General features: G+C 34.9%; 3 protein-coding genes across 4 annotated transcripts; all 3 read right to left on the bottom strand.

Annotated features, from left to right (window-relative positions):
• Positions 1-99: 99 nt before the first annotated feature.
• Positions 100-6,755, bottom strand: LOC143637139 (vacuolar sorting protein 39-like). Of its 2 annotated transcripts, none has more exons than XM_077104586.1 (12): positions 6,287-6,755; positions 5,319-5,530; positions 5,080-5,211; positions 4,751-4,894; positions 4,544-4,656; positions 3,832-4,222; positions 2,797-3,126; positions 1,776-1,997; positions 1,466-1,708; positions 948-1,379; positions 687-785; positions 100-489 (listed from the first exon to the last, which is right to left on the bottom strand). In XM_077104586.1, the coding sequence occupies exons 1-12, from the start codon at positions 6,720-6,722 to the stop codon at positions 298-300; spliced, it is 2,946 nt and encodes a 981-aa protein (XP_076960701.1). In that variant the 5' UTR covers positions 6,723-6,755; the 3' UTR covers positions 100-297. The 2 variants fall into 2 exon arrangements, with proteins under 2 accessions (XP_076960701.1, XP_076960702.1); XM_077104587.1 differs by lacking the exon at positions 6,287-6,755 and adding an exon at positions 5,612-5,920 and having other exon boundaries at positions 104-489.
• A 1,426-nt stretch (positions 6,756-8,181) lies between these two features.
• Positions 8,182-11,304, bottom strand: LOC143637102 (ADP-ribosylation factor-like protein 2). Its single transcript, XM_077104553.1, has 5 exons — positions 11,128-11,304; positions 10,917-11,027; positions 10,669-10,831; positions 9,028-9,108; positions 8,182-8,514 (listed from the first exon to the last, which is right to left on the bottom strand). Exons 1-5 carry the CDS (start codon positions 11,190-11,192, stop codon positions 8,377-8,379), a joined length of 558 nt encoding a protein of 185 aa, XP_076960668.1. The 5' UTR covers positions 11,193-11,304; the 3' UTR covers positions 8,182-8,376.
• Positions 11,305-13,381: 2,077 nt separating this feature from the next.
• LOC143637137 (uncharacterized) lies at positions 13,382-21,949 on the bottom strand. The gene is made up of 26 exons (XM_077104585.1): positions 21,767-21,949; positions 21,512-21,673; positions 20,550-20,715; positions 20,338-20,454; positions 20,121-20,251; positions 19,873-20,032; positions 19,724-19,791; positions 17,713-17,811; positions 17,525-17,640; positions 17,269-17,443; positions 17,069-17,176; positions 16,921-16,996; positions 16,691-16,834; positions 16,506-16,616; positions 16,259-16,371; positions 16,093-16,175; positions 15,882-16,006; positions 15,144-15,264; positions 14,896-15,033; positions 14,720-14,816; positions 14,518-14,643; positions 14,342-14,434; positions 14,144-14,249; positions 13,878-14,011; positions 13,715-13,801; positions 13,382-13,598 (listed from the first exon to the last, which is right to left on the bottom strand). Exons 1-26 carry the CDS (start codon positions 21,923-21,925, stop codon positions 13,473-13,475), a joined length of 3,141 nt encoding a protein of 1,046 aa, XP_076960700.1. The 5' UTR covers positions 21,926-21,949; the 3' UTR covers positions 13,382-13,472.
• Positions 21,950-23,012: the final 1,063 nt, after the last annotated feature.

Here is a 23,012-nt window from a genome sequence, read left to right as displayed (position 1 = left end):
GCTCGCGGGGGGAGGGGGTGGGGGCGGTTGAGGCTTTATTTGCCCCTATACTGCCCCCGTTACAGATGATCGTAGATCAATATAAATTGCTAAACTAGCTTGGTTGCATATTTAGATGGTAGTTAGAAATATATGGGTTAAAAGGATGAGTGATATAAATATCAACAGTATAATAAATACATTTGCAAATACAAATTTCACAAGGCAAGATTAAATTTACAAGTTTATTTAAAAAATTAAATAATTAATAAAAGAACATGAGGATAGCAGATCAGTTAAAGTTGGAAAATATGATTTTTATTGTCTCCTTAGAGAAGATCCTTTTTTGGAATTTTGGGAGTTCCGAAAGCAAATAAAGTGAACAATGGTGTCTCCGCCGGGATACACTGCAAAAACACTGGTTCCTATGTTTTTGTGGCAAAGTGAACATACGCTCTCAGCGGTTATCTTCAGTTCTGCTTGTCTTTTGATATACAGTTCGTCTTTAACCTGTGCGCCATAATCCCATATTAGTTTAAAAATGCATTTACCAGGCGTGGTTTCACAGAAGATGATAAATCCCCATCAGAAGTTACCATTAGTGTAGATTCTATAACCAAAACCACGTATCTCAACTTTGCAAATTTTCCTTTTATATAAATTATAGAGCATTTATTAATCATGATAATAGCATTTGCAAAAGATACCTGAAGGCTCTCATATTGTCTCAGGCTCTTGATCACCGCAAAGTTTCGACATGATTCACTGGTTTTTCTCATGAGAGGTCCAAGAAACGGATATAACTTCTGAACAATCAAACAGGAAAAAGAAAGCCTCAAAAGCCAAACACAAAATGACAATAAAACGAAGTATAAAGTTGCAACTTCTAAAATACATTTCACAGATAAATAAAGAATGTGGCTACAGTATTATAAATTGATGAATAGAAGAGAAAGTATAGGTTTTACTTTTAGGTTAGTCTCTCTGGGCATGAGTCTCAAGGCCTTTGGCCCGTGAAACCGGTCCCACCTCTTCTTCAGTATGTCAAGAACCTCATCAAGCATGATCGTGGAATTTTCCTCATCAAAATCATCATCAAAATCACTTTTCCCGCCATCACTGCTACTTGCCTTCGTTCTCTTATCTTCCGCACCCTCAATTTCTACAATTTTCTTACCTAACCCTCTTGCCTTACTTTTGATTGTTGACCAACCAGCCTTCCAATCATTCATCGGTGAAGAAACTAAACTTTTGATTTTTTTCTCAATTCTTGTGTTTGTTCTTTGAGGATTCAAATAAACTTGCAGTAAAATTAGGTATATGCTACCCTCAGGTCTTCGATTAACTTCTGATTCATACAAGCGATCACAATACGATAGTGCAAGTTCAGGAAGATTAAGCTGGAATATCAAGAAAAATATTAGTATGAAAAACAAAAACAAATAAATATGATGTTCAAATGCTCTTTTTAAAGTTTAGGCGATACCTTATGTATGTATATGGACAATGCAAGTTCGTGTTGGTTCATTCTCCCGAGTAAAAGTGCCCTTTCTTCATATAAAGCATCTGTTGGGATTTGCTTCAATAAAGCCTCGGGATTATATTCAGACATATTCTGCAATGCAGCTATGAGTTTTTTCCTAGTTGGGGTATAAGTTTGTTCATCCCATTGCTTCTGATCCGCCAGATCAGAATACCAATCAAGAACTTCTGAAAGATAGATTTGCACCTGCAAACACAGTATTATAAGTTAATACAAACACAATAGTTACATAAAAGCATGTAGGGAATGTTACCATTTCATTCTGCAAATTCCAGGACATTCCATTCTCGTTTATTGAGAGTATGTGTTCCAAATATGTGGCCTGCATGCTCGGGGCATGCTGTTTTAAGTAAGAATTAACGAGATCTGCAGGAATATTTCCTGATAAAAAGAGATCGATAGTTTGAGTTGGACAGTTTTTTAGAATAAGCATTGAGAATTCCAGCACAAGCATAGGGTCAATCCCACAGAGAGGCTGCACAATAACAACATCTCAGATACATTCTAATAAGCTCCATACAAATTCAAAGCTTATTATGTAAGAGATTACATAAACTTATCATGATAAACACTAAACAATTCCAGAAATCACAACATAATCAAGAGTATTCCATTTTATGGATCATCGTAGAGATTGGAAGAAAGAGTCAAAACTTGGAAGTCGCTAAAGTGTAGTCAAATGCTTGTCTCCCAAATCTTTTTATTAAAAAAAGGTTTATTTTTATTTTAACTTTGTTAGGCCTGTAGATGTACCGAACGTTCGGTGAACTGTTTGTGAACCGTTTGGTACTAAGTTCGTATATGCCTGTTCGTTCACTTAACTTCAGTTGGTTACATTCATTTATGTTCGTTAGTTTATGATTGTTTGAGTTCATTTATATATTTATTCAAATTTTTTAGGTTCATTGCAATTTAGTCTAGTTTTATTTTACTTTATAGACCCAACAGATTGATGTTCACGTTTAATTGATTTTCGCTCATTTATATTCATTAATGTTCGTTCATTTATGTACGTGCGCCGTTCATTTATACACTTAACAAACAAACATAAACAAACATGAACATGAACACGGACACATTAATTTTCTTAACAAACAAAAAATACGAGAAAACCCTGTTTGTGTTTGTTCGCTTCGTTTACAGGCCTAGTTTTCACAGTACATTTTGATCTGAACCTCTTTCTAGCGTGTTACCCAACCCACCCATTTTGCCACTGCTAAATCAAACAAAAAGGAGGAAAAATAATTTGATATCATCATATCAAAAGAACTTACTTTGAGATATTCTATTATTATCTCAGGTTTGAACTTTTTGGGATGCGCGGTTTTAGGTTCATCTGATGTGGCATCATCCACCAACTGATGAAGAAGCTTGAGAGCTTCACGATGCATTGAGTTATATTTGTAAAGCTCTAACAAACAGGTATCATGATTTCCTTTCTGCAAGATCTCCTCGCACGTATTCAAATCACAATAATTAAAACCTCTCATTAAATCTATGGCTGCAGCACTCTGTCCAGTCAGCATTATAGCCTGCAAAAGTGCAGTGTCCAATATTGCTGCCATCTCTCTCGCACCTGAATCAGTAGGGACATTAACTCGTCCCTAAACAACCAAAAGAAACTACAGTTACAACATAAAATCATATAAAGGATTCTCTTAAAAGCTGTGAAAGGCTTGATAAAAAATTGTAACATATGTTCAAAAATATATGCAGAAAAGACCACACCATGTTTGCTTTATATATAGAATGTACTTTCATGGTAAATAAATTTCCCAGCTCTACACATTGTTACATTAATTAAAACTGCATTTGATTAATTTACAAATATATAATTTCCTGAACGATGGGTAAGATATATCAAACCCACTATGCTCTTAAAGCTCAGTTACAATTATATAACTGACAACATCTAAGGAAAGAGAAAAAAAAAAGGGGGGGGGGGGGTGTCACGACAACTCCTAATTATTTTTCACCTTTTTCGTTTCAATATTAGTTATTAAAGAATATATGGTTAAGTTATTATAAATCTGTTTAAAACAAAAACAAGATATGTTAGATTATACTATTTTAGGAATAAGCTTTTTATACATTTGGTTTTATGTAAAAAAAATCATAACACCTCAAAACTAGTTTTGTAAGGCATAAAGATGTATACGCCTACATTACATTACATGTGAAAATAATTCAACACATAAAAAGATTAAAGAGTTTATAAACTCATAAAACTACTTGTCTGCATCTATATAACTATATTACTTAAAAGAACATTCTTTTAAGGAAACATATACGGGGAAGTTACTTGTTACCTTAGTTGATTTCTTCGTTCGGCTGCTTTCATTATTGACAAAGGTTTGTCCAACAGCATCCAAAACAACCTCCTCCGTGCTCTCAGCAGCCGCCTTTCCAACAATGTTGGGTCTCTTTTTAAGCAAGAATTTAATAAGAGCCATTAAATTACTGTTGTTCAATTTCTTGGGTTCAAGAACAGGACTGTCATCAGATTCCAGTAGCCCGGTTAGAGAAGAGTCTGTGTCATCAGATTCCACTAAATCGCCCTTTTTTTCTGATTCAGAAGGCAACTTGGGAAGAACAAAAGATGGATATAAAGAGAGCACATGGGTTATTTCTACTTGAGATGCTGAAAAGTGCTCCATTGCCTCCTCATATCTTTCGTTTTCAAACAGATTGTGTGCATATCTGTACATTTGAATAACAACAATAAGCATAAAAATTTTCCCACGCCTTCTAGAAAAGTTATAAAATATCATCATCATCATCATCATCATCATCATCATCATCATCGTACTCAGTATATCCCACCAATAGCAAAGCTATGGTAGGGTCTGAGGAGGGTAAGATGTAGACAGCCTTACCTCTACCCCATAGGGATAGAGAGGCTGCTTCCGGTGAGACCCCCGGCTCGAAGAAAAGTTATAAAATAATAATTACTATCAAGGAATACAAGGATATGAATTGCAGGTCATAAAAATGTTTCCATAAGTGTCCAGTTATACTTACCTAATATGAATTGCCTGCTCTTTTGAGGCTCTTAGACTTGAATCTTCTGGCGGAAGCAACTTACACACTACCAATGCTTCCTCAAAGTTTCCAGAAGCTGTCAGTTGTATGATCTGCATTAAATATACAGTATTTGGATTTTACAATTCATTCCCTAGTGACAGACTGACAGTTTTATAACTTCATTTACATTGATCCGAGACAAACCTGTGCACCAAGAGGTATAGGAAACAATCCAAAAAGAGCTTGATCCAAGGAAACAATCACGCCATTACTTCCTTGTTGAATACCATGTACGTTGCGTATAACTATAGTTTGCATCAGTGGGTAAGGGGCCCGCAGAGACCGGATCTGCAAGACTCCAGTGGAGTACAATGTATAAATTCTAATAATTACAAGTGCCTAATGTAAACTAAAAAAATTTCATATCACATATATGCAGTAAATTGCATTATGTAGTATGGAGATTTTTGGTCTTCTCACGAAGAACGAGTTTTCTCATGACCATGTCCCTAAATAAGAAATTGTAAAGATACCTCAATGCATTTTGGTAAAAGGGCGATAGCATAAGGTTTCTGGATGACAACTGCTGAAGGCGCATCAGACCAACAAATTCTGCCTTCAGGTATCAGTTTGCCACTTTGATCCACAATCACACTTATATTATCCTGACAAAAAGAATGACATGAATACAACTTAGGTACGCTAATAATAATCTTTCAGGTATTAAAGATAATGCAAAAAAGTAATCAACATAATCTTTCAGGTGTAATACCTTCCCTAAAAGTATTTCTCCAGGTAAAAGGGGCACCACTAATGGTGGAGCAGTCCTACCAGGTGGGAACACCTCTGACACTACACCATTTGTGGTATTCAATATTACGTATCCTCTTCTAATTCCCATACATATATTCTCACCACACCAACACATTGACTTCACTATATCCGGAACACCATATTCTTTAACCTCCACAAATCCCCTACCTCCTACATAACAACACACATGTTAGGTCTAAAACAAACCAATTTCAACTATTTGATCTTCTAGACTGTAATAAGATAGCATACATCTATCAGTTACAAGTTCACATATCTACTTGTTCTCAATTTAATAACAAAATGTTGGGCTCGTAGGCCTTTGGGCCAGTTTCGAACAAGACATTAAAAGGAAAAGTGACACGGGACTACCAGCAACCGGCCTTAGCCCATTCCCAGCTCGTTTATTTTAAACATGCTTATCCTAATTTTGTAACCTCTATATGAAAAGAAGGAAAATTCGATTTTAATAATCCTAACTATGACATATTGGCCAATAATAATTCATACTAACACTTTGTGCCTTTGACCGATGATAATCTTAACTTTCACTTTTGTTACCAAGAGCAATCCCAGTAGCATAACAATCATAGATTTATACTTGATCTTCAATCTATTTCTATCAGTCTACCACAATAAAGAACATGGACAAAATGGAGAAACCTCTAGCAAAATCAAGTATAAATCACATGTAAATTGAGTCTAAAATGTATGATGATTATGCTACAGGATTGCTCGTCTACAAAAGTAAAAGTTAGGATCAGCATTGGTCAAAATATAAGTATGAATTATTATCAGCCAATATGTGATAGTCTGGATTATTATACCTAGTTGCCACTAGTGGACGTAGGCCAACTTAAACCTAACCACGATAAATCCTTGTGTTTGTTCATCCGCTTTCGTATTTAACATTCAATGAGAATTTACCATTATGTTTGAAAATGCAGACTCTCTTCTGCCTAGCAAAACACAGGAACCCTCTCCGATCATCCCACGCATACAAATTCGCTCCCTTCGCCTTGGAAATAACCGCCAGCGTCTCCAAATTCGGCAGCCTATGAAACACAATGTACTCGGACAACGAAAGCAGGAGGCCTAAGGAGGCCAAGACCTCCATGGCCAGCACCTGCTTCTTGGAGAATCCATTGACGGTGCGTTCAAGGACGTAGAGCTCCTTCCTGAGGTCTAGGGTTTGAGAAAAGAGATCGGCGGATGGAGGACGTGTTGCGGATTGAGGAGCGTAGATTCGTAAGGATCCGTCGGAGCAGGCGAGGAGTATGTTGGAGGCGTAGTATTGGATGGAGTTGATCTTCTTAGGGCAATCGTTGAGGAGTTGGATTGAATCGTATGCAGTGTGCACCATTGTTGTTGTTGGATTGTTGGTTTAGATTTTGAGCTCTGGTGGTGTTAGGACGGAAATGAGGCCTTATTTTGGCTTTCATAACTGACTCGTCCGATTATGGGAGACGGTTGGTCTCGTACATGTTTAGAAGCGTTTACGTACCATTACTTTTCGCTTATGAGGCTCATATAAGTCTATATGAGTCACATACGCCTGTGTCGGAAGTTGTCAAAGTTTGTTTCTAGTGCATGGTATAGCTCTGTATAGGTTGTCTTTGGCCCTTGCTTCTTGTAATGGCCCGTTGGTTTTTAATGTTATTGGCATTTAAAAATAACTAGTTGAATTTTAGAGTATGAAACACAGGGAAAAAAAGTTTTTTGCTAAAGTGAAAAGAGAAGAATTTATTAATTTTGGAGTGTCAAATATGATTTTCGATTGTTAGTCAGAAAAGAAGATAACCCAACTGACGCGATGATAGTTGTGTTCGTCACCTACACAGCCTATCACTACTAGACATTACCAAATATCAATCAGGGACCATGAGACAATTGTCGTCAGAAGTTTCCCAAATTCATATTCAAGTTTCCCTCTATTGTCTTTGTAATTATAAACAAAAGACCATATATAAGAAAAGAAACTAAATAAAATTTAAATATTTCAAAGGTAACATAAATTATAAGTACAATAAAAGTCAAACACAGACATGCTAAAAAGTGACCATGTCAAAAGAAAAGGAGCAAAAAATTCAATGCTTGACGGAGCATAGTGATAATGGGAGTCAAGATATGAATCAAATTTAGTCGGACCCGTTATACCTAGTAGGTCCACCTTGGCTCATTTTCTCTTACTTCGAGCCTTCGTCTTAGAGAAGACATTCAAACAAGCCTTCACCCATTACGAATATTAGAATAAGCAATCCTTCAACATTAAGAAACTCTTCAAAAAGAATGAGAAAGCTAAACTAATTACTCTCCTTTCTACTCATTTCGTGGTTTTTACTTCCCACTTTATAGTAACATTCATGTCTTCCACTCTTGACTCTCCTTCATCACTCTCCCCATTATGTACTTATTTACTGAGACATTTGGTTTGATACTCTGCACTAACTTAAGCAATCCATATAGCGGTTTTCTTATGTGAAAGGTCTATCCAGAGCTCAAGAAAAACAGATCCGGTTCATTCATATGAATCAAAGAGCCGCAGACACATCAACTCATGGTACGCAAACCAAATCAACAAGGTTGGCCACTGTAGTTCTCAAAACAACATTTACGCTGCACATTGTTTTACTATCTTTGGCAGGAATTTGTGCATCACTAAAGATATAATTGTGCTGTATAGTAAACCAAGTATGACTTCAAACTTGATGTTTTAGTGTAAATAAAAGTTACTATTACTATAAATTAATAATATAATATAATATCTACTCAACAAAAGTTATATCAAATATACCTGTTTAAAAGATTTTGACATTAATACCTTCATCATGAAACTCACAAATATGACCGCGAACGTGACTCTAATGACTAATGACCAAAAATCCAAATAATACACAAATTGCCTATCAAGTTGAGCCCATGCAATACTATTTCAGATTGCATCACACAATCTAGATATAAAAGTTGTACAAGATGGTGAATTCTTGCAATGGGTGCATAACAGAAATTTTTTCCAACTAATCAAGAACATAAATACGCGAAGCAATATCTTGAACCAACCAATCAAATCCCTCCAGCAACCCCTCTCCCGTGTACGCACTGCAGCCTACAATCCTCCAATGTCGAGTTTTATCCATGGCATCCAAATTCAATACCTTAAAATCATCGAGCATTAAGTAAATTAATTAGGAGCTAAACAAATTTACAAGATATTGTAAAGTGTCTACACTTTCAGCTGTTACTCAAATCATGCATTAAACATGAACATTGGTCCCCACACACCTTGTGTGATCTGAGACTGTTTGGTCTCAATTTCGACCCATTACTTACAAATGGGTCGATTTGGGTTGTGTTGCGTCTCAGATTAGCCAAATCCAAAAATTTAGCTAAAAAGAACCATTGAAAGTTACTTAAATCTTTAATGCATATTACGACCTAAATAGTTTAATTTAATATGGTATTTGTAATCATAATTAAGGAAATAATTATAATAAAAATTGTAAAAAAACAAAAAGTGGTTGTGGGTCAACCGGGAGTTAAAAATGACTTGTTTCAACCCGAACACGCTTTGAACCGTTACCCAACACACCTGACCAACCCATATTGTCTATTGTCACCTCAAGTATATAAAACCCGAAAGTGTGCCTTTAGAGTAACAACAAACTTACTTTAGCTATTTCATCTGGTGAAAGAGCGCCTTGTATATCCTGTTTATTAGCAAAAACCAGTAGTGAAGCTCCTGACAGCCTCTGCATTAACATCAAGAATGAGTTTAAAGGAGACATCAAGTTTCAATATTCCACTACGTTGTTAGACACGCATAAAGTTTTTGCTAAATAATATAATACTAAAATAGGACCCTGCAATAGACAAGTTCAAGGGCTGCAAGAACAATATATCCCCTGCTTCGGAAAGTAATAAGATTGGTTTGACTTTGAGTCCACCACATTAAGCGTTAGTCTAGACCTGGCAAAGCAGGCCCCGATCTTAACATCTGGGTCAAATGGGTCTTTACTGAGATGTTACTAACAGTATACATATAGTTCCTAATGTTTTTGTGTGTACTACCATCATAGGATATGACTGATCTGAATTAACGGTAGTTTCATAAATGGCTGACTATATTAATTTGACAGTCGAGCAGCATGTTCATCTTGTGCTTGCTTTGAGGTTTCAAAGATCATCAAGAGCATGCTCTGATAATGAACGTAAAAATTTAGATATTACATTTATGCGGTTATAATCCAATAGAAGAAAACGCTCTAATTTGATAAGGCACCAGTGGCTTCATTCGCTAACATAAATAGAAATAATCAGATCTACTTGATCTGGTAACACGCACACACACACAGAGCAGTAATTATTGCTCTCGAAATCAAGGCTGACTAAAGCTAAAATGCAAGTTAGATTTAGAGGGAGTGTGAGATAGGATTCTATACACTACAGACTAATACTAATCTAAGTTTGCGGTTGTATATGCTATTTCCTTTAGAAACACTTTCAAAAAATATGAAAGTAATTCTTGAATTTTGATATTACAATTTTGATTATATGGGTTTTGCAAACAACTTTTAGAAGTTTAATATCTTTTGTAAAGATTTGTGATTATATAATGACAATTTTGGTCATTTTCTTACTAAACGGCTTGTTCTGACCCGTCACCCCGCCTGTTTTGCCAAGACTAAGCATTACCGTCAAAACTGATATACAGATAGATCAAGTAACAATATTCCGCATTTCCACTATATTCCCTCAAGTCGTTCTATACTTCGACTCATCTCCCTCTTGTTAAAAATTGACCATTTATGCAGAGGTTAGCTTCAGTGAAATTAGATATAATGAGAGAGCGCGTGTTAGCAAAGAAAAAGTTAGAAAAAAAGAACTAGGTCGCAATTCAATATCGTTTTCTCATATCTCAACCAACTAACGAGGTTAGTTAACAATCACAAATCTAACTATGAAATCCCTCACACTACGACTATTCTACAGTTAAGCCCCCTAAACCTTTCAAACGACTGCTAAATCCATAACAATAAGTATATGATGTATACGAGTAAAACGACCATGTTAGTTCACTTAACCAATGAAAGGAAAACATTTACTCTATAAAGGCCCTCACTTTCTTTTCTTTTCTCCCCATTTTGCCAACACGGTTAACTTTCTACGGTGACGTACATTGTACAGATAAAAATAAAATTCGAGTAACAAAAAATGACACATGATATGAGCAGCATTACCCATTATAAAAAAATGCTCAAACTTAAAACATTCGAATTCATATACAAAGTGAAAGTGAAAGTTAAATTTACCTCTTCTTTCAATAGATTATCAAGCTCAAATTTACAGTCATCAAGCCGTCTAAGATCTGAACTGTCAACAACCCACACCAATCCATCCGTCTGCTCAAAGTAGTTTCTCCAGTACGATCGTATTGTCTTTTGACCCCCTACATCCCATATGTTCAGTGTATACCTACAATTCAACAATTTTCACTTAACACTAAAAAACACATAACATCATCAAATCGAATAATAAAGTATACCGGGCGTATACGTACTTATCGTAAGTCATGGTTTTGATATTAAAACCAAGTGTAGGGCTAATAACACTCGTATCTTCACCATTGATTTTTAATACTATTGTTGTTTTCCCTGAGTTGTCCAGTCCCCTGTTGGTTTAACAATTCAATATCACCAACACACTCACACACACATATAGATATATGTATATTATATTGTATAATATAATTGGGGGAAATGAAAACATACACCATGAGAATACGCATTTCTTTTTCTTTTCGTTTGATCTTCCGAATGATGCTGAGGAGACCCATGGATCCAAGAAATGGGTTTTCGGATCTGATTACAATACTTTCAAATCGATGGTGTAAAGGGTTTGATTATTTTAGGTTTGTAAGAGTTTATGAAGAACTAAAATCACATGAACAGTTTCGAGTGAGCAAAGAAATTGATTTTTGCAAATAAATGTATAATAATTCTATTTTATTTTTTATTATTTTGACTTTTTTTAAAATTTTATTTTTGATAGCGTTTGGATTCACTCAGCAGTACCTACGTGGGTGAGTCTTTATCAGACGGATGTCAACCGTACATATTGATTTTGACGCTTCAGGTTTGACTTTCTCAAGAACACCATCAAAGAGGAAACCAACCACTATGGAAAAACTTCCTTGAGTCAAGTTTCGATGTTGAGATCACAAAGATCCAAGCCTTAACCTGAGTCAGGTTTCAAACCAGATTTTTATTTTAACTAATATATGTTTATGAATTCTGATTTTAGGTTCATTTATCTAAAGTAAACATATAATACAAGACAAGAAAAGGAAAATTAGAACTCGGGTTAATGTTGCATATTAAATGTTTGATGATAGTTGTTTTGTGTCTGAACATGTGGGTTTACTGGCTCGTTTGGATCTCATTACAGACGTGTACATGCATAGAAGTGTTTGCATATCGAACATATTAGAGCTATGGTCGCTCTCCTAGTGACTCCATAAAAATATGAAATAACAAAACCAATAACCCTTATCATAAGCGGAACGAACGAGCGGGCTATCAGACAACCAAAGGCGACACATTGGGCTATGAAAGATGTCTATAACAAACAAGTGTATATTACTGAAGGCCAATTGCCATATGATTAATTCTAAGATCTACAACTTAGGGTATGTTTGGTTGAAATGAATGGAATAAAGGGGGAATGGAATGGGAGAAGGAATGGAATGGACAAAAGAATGAAATAGATCATTACCATTCCTTTGTCTTGTTTGGTTAACATATGAGAATGAAATGAATAATTAATTTTTTTTGTTTGGTATCCGGAAAATTTTTTAGGAATGAAATAGAAATAATAAAAATATTCCTATCCCAAAATATATATATTTTTACAAAAAAAAAAAAAAAAAAAAAACTAAAATGGTGACGGTAGTGGTAGCTCTGGAGATGAAAATGGTGGTGGTGGTGGCGGCGGTGGCGACGGTGGTGATGGTGGGGGTCAAGCCACGAGGGTGGTGGTTGTGGTGGTGGTGGTCAAGCGATGGTAGCATTAGTAGTAATGGCAGTGGTAGGGTGGTGATGACAATGGTGGTGGCCAGGCAGTGATAGTGGTGGTGGCGGTTATGGTCGGGTGGCGACGGTGACAATGGTTGCCGTGGTTATGGCGACGATGGTGGCGGTGGTAGCTTTGGTGGTAAGGTGGTGGTGGAGGTGGTGATGGCGACAGTGGCGGTCAGGTGGTGATGGCGGCGACGGTGGTGGTGAAGGTGGCGGTGGTGGTCAGATGATGGTGGTGGCTATGGTAGTGGTGGTGTCGGTGGTTGTTAGATGATGGTGTTGTTGAGAAAGTAGGTTGAAAGAGTAATGGAATGAATAAAAAGAGGCGGGTGGGAAGGAATGGTTTTGATGGAATGGGATTCCATGTGTAATGGATGATTTCATTCCATTGTGCAACCAAACACCTCTTATTTCATTCTCACATAATAAATCATTCCATTCCACCTGTCATTACTGCATAACAAACGCTACTTTATAGATATTTATCCATTATTTTAACTAATGACCATAAAACCTCACAAAAGTCTCTCTCCTCTTCCGTCCCTTTCTCTTTTAATGTTTGATATTTAGTACACTAAAAAAACAAAAGGTTACAATTTTGAAAGTTGTGATATCAAACTCTCAACGTGTCATATAATAGCTTACAAAGACTTTACATTTTGCTTACAAGATAAAAAAAATTAAAACCTTCTACAACAATACATGTCCTTTACATTACAAATATACTTTTCTTCACAGCATGTTTGCATTCAATGTAATTTGTTACACACAGAAAAATAAAAAATAAATAAATAATAATAATAATAAAGCTAAATTAACGGTTATAATAAGAAAAGAAATACAGTTTTTGTGTGATCCACAAACTTGAATATAATCTTCATGCTCCTAGGACCAAGTAATTTTCTTAAAAATAGACCGAAAACAAGAAAATAATATACATGTCCATAATCCTCCCCTTCGGGCATCTCAAAACTGGGGGTATTCTAGTTAAGTTAAAAGCTGGTACAACATTCGTTATGATGGTGGTATGGTATATCTGCTCACTTTGGCGCTTTAAGCAAATATATACTCTTCACAAAACCTTTTCCAGCTTTACCAATATCTTTCAGCGTATCCGTCACATTTCTCTTCACACCGTGCTCATCTTCTCCTTCTCGTTTCCTCTTCTACAGATATAGGAAAAAAAATCATTTCACACTTCACAAAAACCGATAACAAAATTAATTACTAGAACTTCAAAACCAGAGTTAACATAATGAAAATAGGTTAAATTATTTAATACCTTCAAGTTCTCCTTTTCCCATGTAAGGCCAATGGAATCACCACCTAAAGAATCATACCATAACTTGAACGTGTCGGGAAAAGCACTCTGCAATAACAACAGACGATGAAGCGATTAGTTATTACTACGGATCAAGTATTATGCAAGAAATGTTTTAACTTGCCTCTAAATCTTTGACATAACACTTCAATGGATCAAAGTTGATATATAACTGATCTTGAAGATCCTTTGTGCTACCCTTAGTCAACATATAAGACTGAAAACTCTTGCTTGCATTTCCTTGTGCCACAAGCTTCCCTGCATAGTACATGTGTTCTAATTAGAACTAATTGTCTCTATCTGGGTTCATTTTTGCTTTTACAAACTATTAAAGTAAATATTATTATGCATAACCTACATCAATGACTTGTTTTACAAAATTTATTACACCTTGATTAAGTTCAGATGGAAAGAGAAGACGTTCAGGATGAGACAGTTTGTCTCTATGAAGAAGAATGACTGCATCATAATTGTTCAATGGAGTCCGAAATATGCACTGTGGATCACACAGTATGTTTAACAGCGTTAACAAGTAATTCAACTTTTGCAAAAAACAATTAAAAGGTTAATTAAATCAGTCAAACTCACCTCCCACACGTAAGAATCTTGTTGACCTTGCATAATGAGTCTAGTCAGCAAGTTTGAGCTGCTTTTAGCATAGGCAGACAACCTTTTGAGCTCCTAACATGAGAAAAGTTGACGATATTCTTAAAACTAAATCATATGCGAGTATGCAGCAACATTCGATGAAGGGATATACTCACGGTTATGTTTGGGCTTGAACTGGTCCACGTTTCAGATCCCTTATCATAAGCTGTAGCTATGTACATTGAAGATATTATACTTCCCGTCCCTTCTTCATAAGCTTTTCTACTTAAAGAAAACTTATCCTGTACATTGAAATAATTTTAATTTATTCTCCCGCAATTAATAAGAAAGTTGTTTGGCACTTAGGGGATCACTTACATTAATCTCTTTTTCATCATCTGATGTCATGTCCCCGTTTATATCAACAATCATAGGTGTAAACATCCAGTCGTGTTCAGCTAGTACTCTCAGAAACCTGTTTACCAGAATATATTTTCTAAGTGAAGACAAACACTAAACATATAAAATAAAATAAAACTTAAAAGACAAGAAACCTTAGAAAGCCTGAAATTCGTGAACAAGGAGCTGAAAAGGGCAAGGCTTTTTGAAAGATGTATGCAACCACAAGCTCAATCACTTCCTCCATTATAAAAGCTGAAAATAAGTGTGCAGCAACCCATCGTTTTGCCAACCTTAAAACAAAAAGCAAAACAAAACAGGATATTATTCACTTTTAGTCACTTGTCTTTGGAGGTAAGATAAAAACTAGGATTGAATTTTATAATTCAAAAAAGGTGCTCACTGCACGACTGGTCCGTATAACGGATGGCGACCAGAAAGACCATTAATCATGCTAGAATGCTGACATCTCAGGAATAGATATTTGTCTGTTGGTGAAACCCTTTTTACTTGATAACTTTCAGCTGCATTAGAAAAAAAAATCAGTGTCATTTAATATTGAAAAATTAGGATTATTTCATATATATACCATTACAAACATTAGAAATATCATATATACCCAAACAAAACTTAAAATATCATATATGCCCTTACAAAACATTTAAGGTATCATAAATACCCACATTCATTAATAACAATTTAATAAATGACCACTTTATAGTCATTTTTCTAAAATTTTAACTTTCAAATATGCCAATTTTTTTAATGAATGGACCATTCTACCCCTATCCATTACATAATGTGTTTAAACCCTATGTTTTTATTTTAACTTTGATCAACGTTTCTCATCTTTGATGACAACCAAATCTTCTCTCATCACTTCTAAAAAATTGCAAACCCTTCGAAGGTTTATCGCATCGAATGATTTGCATTGTAAACCTTTTGTCACATCTAACCGAACCAGGGTAATATGATGATTTTTTAAATTGTTTCTAATGAATTGGGTATATATGATATTTTTAGTTTTGCATGGGTATATATGATATTTTCAAGATTTGTAAGGTTATATATGAAATTACCCCAAAAATATGTATCAAAGATGATAAATTCAAATAATGATAAAAAAAAAATTATTCTTTACCTTGTCCATTTAACAAGTCAAGGCCCCTTTCATGCAAAATTTTGAGACGGAACACGAATCCAGACAAGAAAACATCAACACCTTCCTCTGAAGGACAATATTTCATTCCATAATCCTTCTGAAGGCTATCAATTACAATTGCAGCACGATCAGAAACGTTATTCTTACTCCCAATACAAACCAACACAGTATGTAAAATGTATCAACTCACCATTCACCAATTCTTAGCAAGAAAGCAGTTTTAGTTTTCTCAATTGCTGCATCATCCATTGGCCAGTTCCCTGAACCTTCCAACTGCATTATAAAAAAAATTAGTCTATAAAATGCTGCAAATAATCATAATTGATGATTTCAAAAGGTTTTAACAGCTAGCATGCCTGAATCATAACTTCCATCGATGGTATACAGGTTGAGCTGATTCTATTTCCAGATTTGGTTCCGCTAGCCAATGGATGTGATCGAGGAGGAAAAACAGATGTGTGGCGGAAAGCTGTAAATGTTCATATAAATAGTACATAAGGTATAAAAGCAGCTTATTGATGATCATACATATAAATTGTATTGCATGGTGTATACAGGTGGCAAGATGACAAAAATATAAAACTACTCAAAATAGTATTAAACCTGAGTCTAGAGGCTGCACACTGGAGACTCTCAAAGGAACATCACTGAGAAGACGTAAACGTTTGGATAGTGTACCAAAACTTTCAAGCAAACTTCCATCAGAAGCCAGATCTGTATCACGTAATGAATTTCAACTACTTTAAATCCAAGAAATTCACATATAGTATGTAAATTCTTATAAATACCTCCACCATCACAAGCTAATGAAAAATCAAGTTGATCGACCGCGTGTGTAATCTTATCTTCTGCCAAGGAGAGATGTCGCTTAAGCACATACTCAGTGACCCTTTTTATAATAAGATATCTCTTCTCAGGCTTGCAATCCCAGACTATCAAAATTATAAAATAATCAATTATTGGTTACAGGAAACAAACCAGCCTAAAAAGTAACAACAATTGAAAGCACATTACTTACAAACACATTCCCGGGTCCCGCTTTTAAACTGGTACAACTCAGACACATCTCCCCAAAACTTCCGAAACTTCAAAGCCTGTTAACAAATAATAAGACAATTAGCGTCAATCAATAGTTTATAAGATTAATATAAATAAAAAACACTTGCCTCTTCTTTGTTAGCATACCAGGGACCCCTCGTGTACTGATCATATGCTTCTGGCAAGCTGACAGAAACTCCAACTGTTAATGGCTCTTTGTCAAGAACCGACAAACCCTAAAATGTCATGTTTAGTCAATAGTTTGAACTTGGAATGCATATGAAAACATGCCGTATATGATTATATTCACACGCATAAAATCACATACTTCATTAATACAGCTTGTTGATGTTGTATTCTGCCATGTCACACGTACAAGCTTTGCTCTCTCTCCTAAGCCTTCTTCAAGCAAAGAAAGTACCCTGTCCTCGTAAAGTCTCCAACATTCATTATCCAAGCAAAACCCTTGCGCAGAAACTTCAGTCTTCCCCTTCAAGTTCAATCTAAATAACATATAAACAAAAGGTCAACACAATCTTCCAAATAAGTAAGCTATGTTGATGATAAATTGATAATTTAATTACCTCATACAATAGTCAAATTTAGCAGGAAAGTCAACCTTCGTCATAAATAGCTCAACAAAGCCTCCCTCTTGACATTTATTAAAACAACTAAGTGCCAAAGCAGCCTCTGCTTGAAGCTAAAATTAAAAAAGGTAAAAAATTAAAGTAAAAATAGGGAAAAAAACTGTTTTGCAAAGCACAATAGATACCTCATTTAAACCACCTCTTGTCATTCGATATGCTATATTGTAATGAGCTGATAAATCACATATAACCGCTGGATAATACTCTACATATTTCTTTCTTTCCTGCAAAAAAGTCAAATTTTAAGCGAGATTATATATAACAATTAGTAACTTTTCATATATAACACTTAGCAACTTTGGCTGCATTGAAGTGTTGTACTTTATGTTGTTTGTGTTGCAGGGTAGGTTAAAACATTTGTCGCCTTCACATGCTGGCATGTGGGTTGCAGGTTCGATACTGCCCCTTTCTTTTGGTTTTAGGTTTTAGTTTTCCTTGTTATCTTTGGGCCATTGATTGGACAGACGTCATTTAGGTTAAAATGTCTTGCTTTTTGACTCAGCACTAATTTGGTCTTATAATGATATTGCTGGTCCAGATTATGAAAAGGCTTGTCGTTGTTATGTTGCTCTGAGGTTGTCATCCTTAACTGGAATGTTTATGTTTTTTAATTACTGTTGATTAGCTTAGAGTTTTCCTTACGCTTCATGTTATGGTTACAAGCTGTTCATCATTCTTGCCCCATGAATCTTATTTGGTTGTTTACAGTAGCTTTGATTTGCTTAATTTTCCTTGTGCTCACAACCTGCTCGATGAAATGCCTCCATGTTTATTTTTTCTTGCATGCAATTGTATGTTGGTTGTCTATCATTATAGTTTGCATTAGGTGGCTTGTCTGTAATAGACTAATAGGTTTGCTTCTTCTTTTTTTTGAACTTTTTTTGTGTTCACAACCTGTTTGATGAAATTTCTCTGTTGTTGGTTTAATTTTTTGTTGAATGATCATTTTTTTACGAAATGTTATCTACCCAATACAAGTGTGCTATGGCTTGGTCTACTTTATGAAAACATATACATTAGTTGATGTAATCTGAAGTGGTATTTACCTGACATAAGTGTGCTCTGATTTGGTGTACGTTATAAAAACAAATACATTGGTTGATGAAAAGAAAAGGGGTAAAATTCTAGGAACAGGAGTTATAATCAAACCCCATTTGTAAAATAGGTGTATAGCAAGGCACAAACTTAAAGAAGAAAAGTTTAGTGTTTTAGGGCAAAGTACCACAATTTTACTGTTCTATATTGTTAGATAAGTTTAGTTCAATAAAGCTATTTTTTCTGGTTCTCGTATATGAGATCTGATCCTACCTTAGGCAAACGAGTCAGTTTGTTAACGGGTCAAAAATGGCAAATTCTTATACGGAGAGCAATTAATGTTAAATCCTGATGTAATTGATGCTGTTATTACAGGTACACGGGGCAGATTCGGAAATTCAAGAATTATTTTTTTATTTTTGGTAAAAAGCCGAGGCCTGGCAAACAAAATTCAAGATTTGATATCAAGGGCAAGTCCGGAAATAATATTTTTGATTTGCTGCAAATTGTTTCGAGTTATTAAAAACAATTTGAAAAGGGGGATCTACAGATTGCAGGCCTAATTTGATTGCGGGTCAAAGTAAGTAAGCATATTGTTTCGGGTCAAACAAGCAAATACAGGAATATTACAAGAGTGAAGTAGCATCACACAGTTACATTGACGCAGTCAATGAGTCAATCATGATTGAAAACAATGTGATGTGTGCACGCGGCTTTTATGTTATGTATGACCCAACTACCTGGAAGTTAGGTTGTGCTTAGAAACAATATGAAGCTTTTTAGGAATTGTGGCTGTCTTGACTGTTGAAAATCAAAACCAGATTCAGCAGCACTTAATGGGTCAACGTTTTGGACTCAGTTTTGCATCAGATTTTGTTTTGAGTAGGTTTAATGTTTCGGATTTGATTACGGGTCATTTATGGTTTCAGTACTTACAAAGAACTATTGGAAATATGATTTTTTATGGCTTTTTGTTTACCACTCAAGTGTTTGTTAGGTAGGTTTGAGCCGCCTCAACACGCAGGGTGTCATACTAATTTTATTACAAACTAGATAACAATAACAAACATCAAGAAAATAAGAGCAGTGTCAATCACATACCTCCTTAGACATATCACTTTCTCCCTGAGGCTTAAAGAAAATCCCGTTGCCCCACAACTTTGAAGAGGCTACAAAACCCATAAAACGATATTTTAGCAATTATAATTTGTACAAATATTAACACAACAGTTACAAGGAAACACACATACCAATAAAGTCCAGTGTGATACGGAAGATCTGCATTACTGTCATTGACTTGTTAAGGTGAGCTTTACCAGATTCTGAGGCAAGGTATGCCATTATGACTGATATAAGGTACCCGTTTATAGAGTCATAAGTGTGTAAAGAACTTCTTTGTCGAGCCCATACCTAAATTATTAAAACAAAACCTAACCTTATTTCACATTATCATGGAAATGTGTATTAACAGTCAAAATTTAGTTGAATATTATCATACTTTAAGCAAAATTAAAGCTTCTTGTAATGCCTTCCATCCTATAAAAGTTGTTTTAACAAACTCTGCACCTTGTTCCATAAACATGTCCTCTAATAAACTGTTGTTGTACAAAGGGGTCGCTTTAGAAACACCTTAAGAGCACATAAATTCATCAGGTGAGTATAATCTCAAATGCAAATGATATAAGATTTATTCAAATAATAATAATAAGTGCTACCTTCACTCAAAGTTTGAAGATTGTTGCGCTCTATGTTCAACTTTTGGACATTAAAACGGGATTCTGCTGTTGGAATTAACCTTACAAAAATTCCTGGAAGTCCAGCTGACTTCACAACTACAGTATGCAGAAAATATTTTTTCAAATAAAATGTATTGAAATTAAACTTGCTGTAAAGCTACAAAAATATATTAATAACTCAAGTTACTGACCAGGATGGACAACAAGAATAGGTTTTCGGGCCTCATTTTGAAAGAAAGACCATTCTATTTTTTCAGCTACCGAAGAAGATTCCAGATACTTCTTAATAATACAGAGATACAGGCATCTTTTGCCATGGTATCTATGATTCAAGAAGTCTTTCTCATGGAAGCACTCCTGCAAACACAAATACCATAGAATGTGAAACAAGAATATATAAAAATGAAAAACAACCTTACAAACATGCTGCTTATATAAAATATCAACATTTAATCCTATTTTTTGTGCATTTATTAGGGTGTGCATGGGTCAGTTCGGTTCAGTTTTGGGCTGAAACCAAACGAAATACTGAAATGTCAGTTTCTGCCATTTCAAAAACGTTTGGTTTCGCTTTTTTTGGATTTTGGTTTGGGTCCAGTTCGGTTTCAGTTTTGCCATTTCGTTTTGAAAATTTGTGGCTGGAAAAAAAAAAGGTTAGCCAAAATTAATTAATTAGAGCCTAAATTTTGTTAGTGAAAAATTAACTGTTTATTATACATTTAGACTAAAATATTTGGGTTATATTATAAATTACTTAAAAACTAAAATAAAAAACCTATAATTCCTGTTCACTTGGATTTTAGTTACACGCAAAACCGAACCGAATTTTTGGTTTCTACAAAAAAGTTAAACCAAACCGTCTGTTTTTGTTTCGGTTCGGCTATATCGATTTGGATTTTTCGGTTTCATGCACACCCCTAGCACTTATCCATTTCATTTTCCCAATTACAGTAATTGTTTGGTTGCCTTAACAATACTAATTAATCATTTTTATCTAAATCAGTCTTAGGATATCAAATAATTTATTACTTCTATCATATATCTACCTGAAAAAACTTGGCCCACATCTCTACAATAAATTGAGTAAATTCAATACAAATATTATCTTTATGAACCTATTGAATCAATTCAGCACAGAAAGATATAAAATTACCTTCGGCATACGGACGTAAAGATCAACATTGACATCCGGTTTCACAACACACTGAATCGAATAACTTCCGCCAATTTGAATCGACTTCGGCCGCTTAAACTTGAACTCAACTTTGTCTGCACCAATATCTCTAATAAATTTCGGTGCCAGGTCAGCAGTAACCTACCAATTTCACAAATATTAAAATTAAATTTAATTTCCTGTACTTAATTTATTATTAATTTTTTCAAAAATGAAGAATTAGGGTTTAAGGACCTTTGTATCTTCAGGTATCTTATTGATGCATTGTTTGATAGATGAGATGACGTCATCAACGGTTTTAGTGGTTGCAGATGAGTAATGGAGCTGGACTTCCTTCATAATCTCAGCTACCTTTAAGCTCATGGTGTCCGTGTATTCATCGGCGGCAGCCATGGCGGAAACAACGGTAGCGAGAAGAAAGAGTTGGCGGTTGTTGTAGGACGGTGTACAAGGGTTTTAAGTTCTTACTGAGGTTTATAAATTGGGCCTTTTTATGTGTATAATTCTTGCTTATTGGGCTATTTGAACAAATTGGGTTTTTGTAATACCCGGTTTTAAATATGGAACCAGGTTCTGGTATGATCAGGTATTGACAACAATCATGTCAGATTCGGGTTTGGGTATTTTTTTTAAAAACCATACTCTATACATCGAGTTCAAATCGCGTATAGAATTGGGTATTAAAAAAACTTATCTTCGGGTTTTTCTAGGTATAGATTGATTTTTTAATGGGCTGCGCTTTTTTAGGAATTTTTCATATATTTTACGGGTATAAATCGGGTATTTGAAAAACTCAATTTTCGGTATTTAAAAAACTTGGTTCCAGATACAAGCCCATTTTTTCTGATGTTTTATTTCACATTGTAAAAACATAATTTGTTGGTTTTAACCCTATCAACAAATTTTGGCTACAAGCCCATTAGTAAAATGTTGTGGACCTATCCTCAACCCATGTTGTCATGCACCATGCATATTTTTAGTTTATTTTATGGTTATTTTCTTTAAATTAGTATATGTGAGTATTGGGTAATTAGTGGTTAGTTGTTGGATTGTAAGGCTATATAAGCCCTTGTGTTTTCTTTATGATTAGGAATGAAAATATGAAAATTATCTAATCATCTTTCTTTAATTTTATTCTGGTTTCTATCTATTTTTTTTGAACCATTTGATCAACGAACACGGTTCGTATCATAAAATCTGTAAGTGTTCATACATAGAAATGTTCTAATTGAAAGTGATCAAAATGGCCTATACATGGGCTATGACTTTATTGTAAAAATCCCTAGTTTCATCATCTTCTCTCGTTATTGAGCCGGCTCTCATACGTGGACCATCAATTAAGAGAAAGAGATATGAAACTGAAAAACAATGGAAGTTACGCCAATATACATAGGATGCAATGACAATTTAGAGAAGGGATACAACATAAAAACATCTAAATTGAGAAAGAAAAAAAACGTAAGTAAAAAGAGGAACAAGT

Source organism: Bidens hawaiensis, unplaced genomic scaffold (genome assembly GCF_021521415.1).
Source record: "Bidens hawaiensis isolate Kalapana, Puna unplaced genomic scaffold, B.hawaiensis_p1.1 tig00008125_1, whole genome shotgun sequence".
In the NCBI taxonomy this organism is placed as follows: Eukaryota; Viridiplantae; Streptophyta; class Magnoliopsida; order Asterales; family Asteraceae; genus Bidens; species Bidens hawaiensis.
This window is presented reverse-complemented; position numbering and strand designations above follow the sequence as displayed.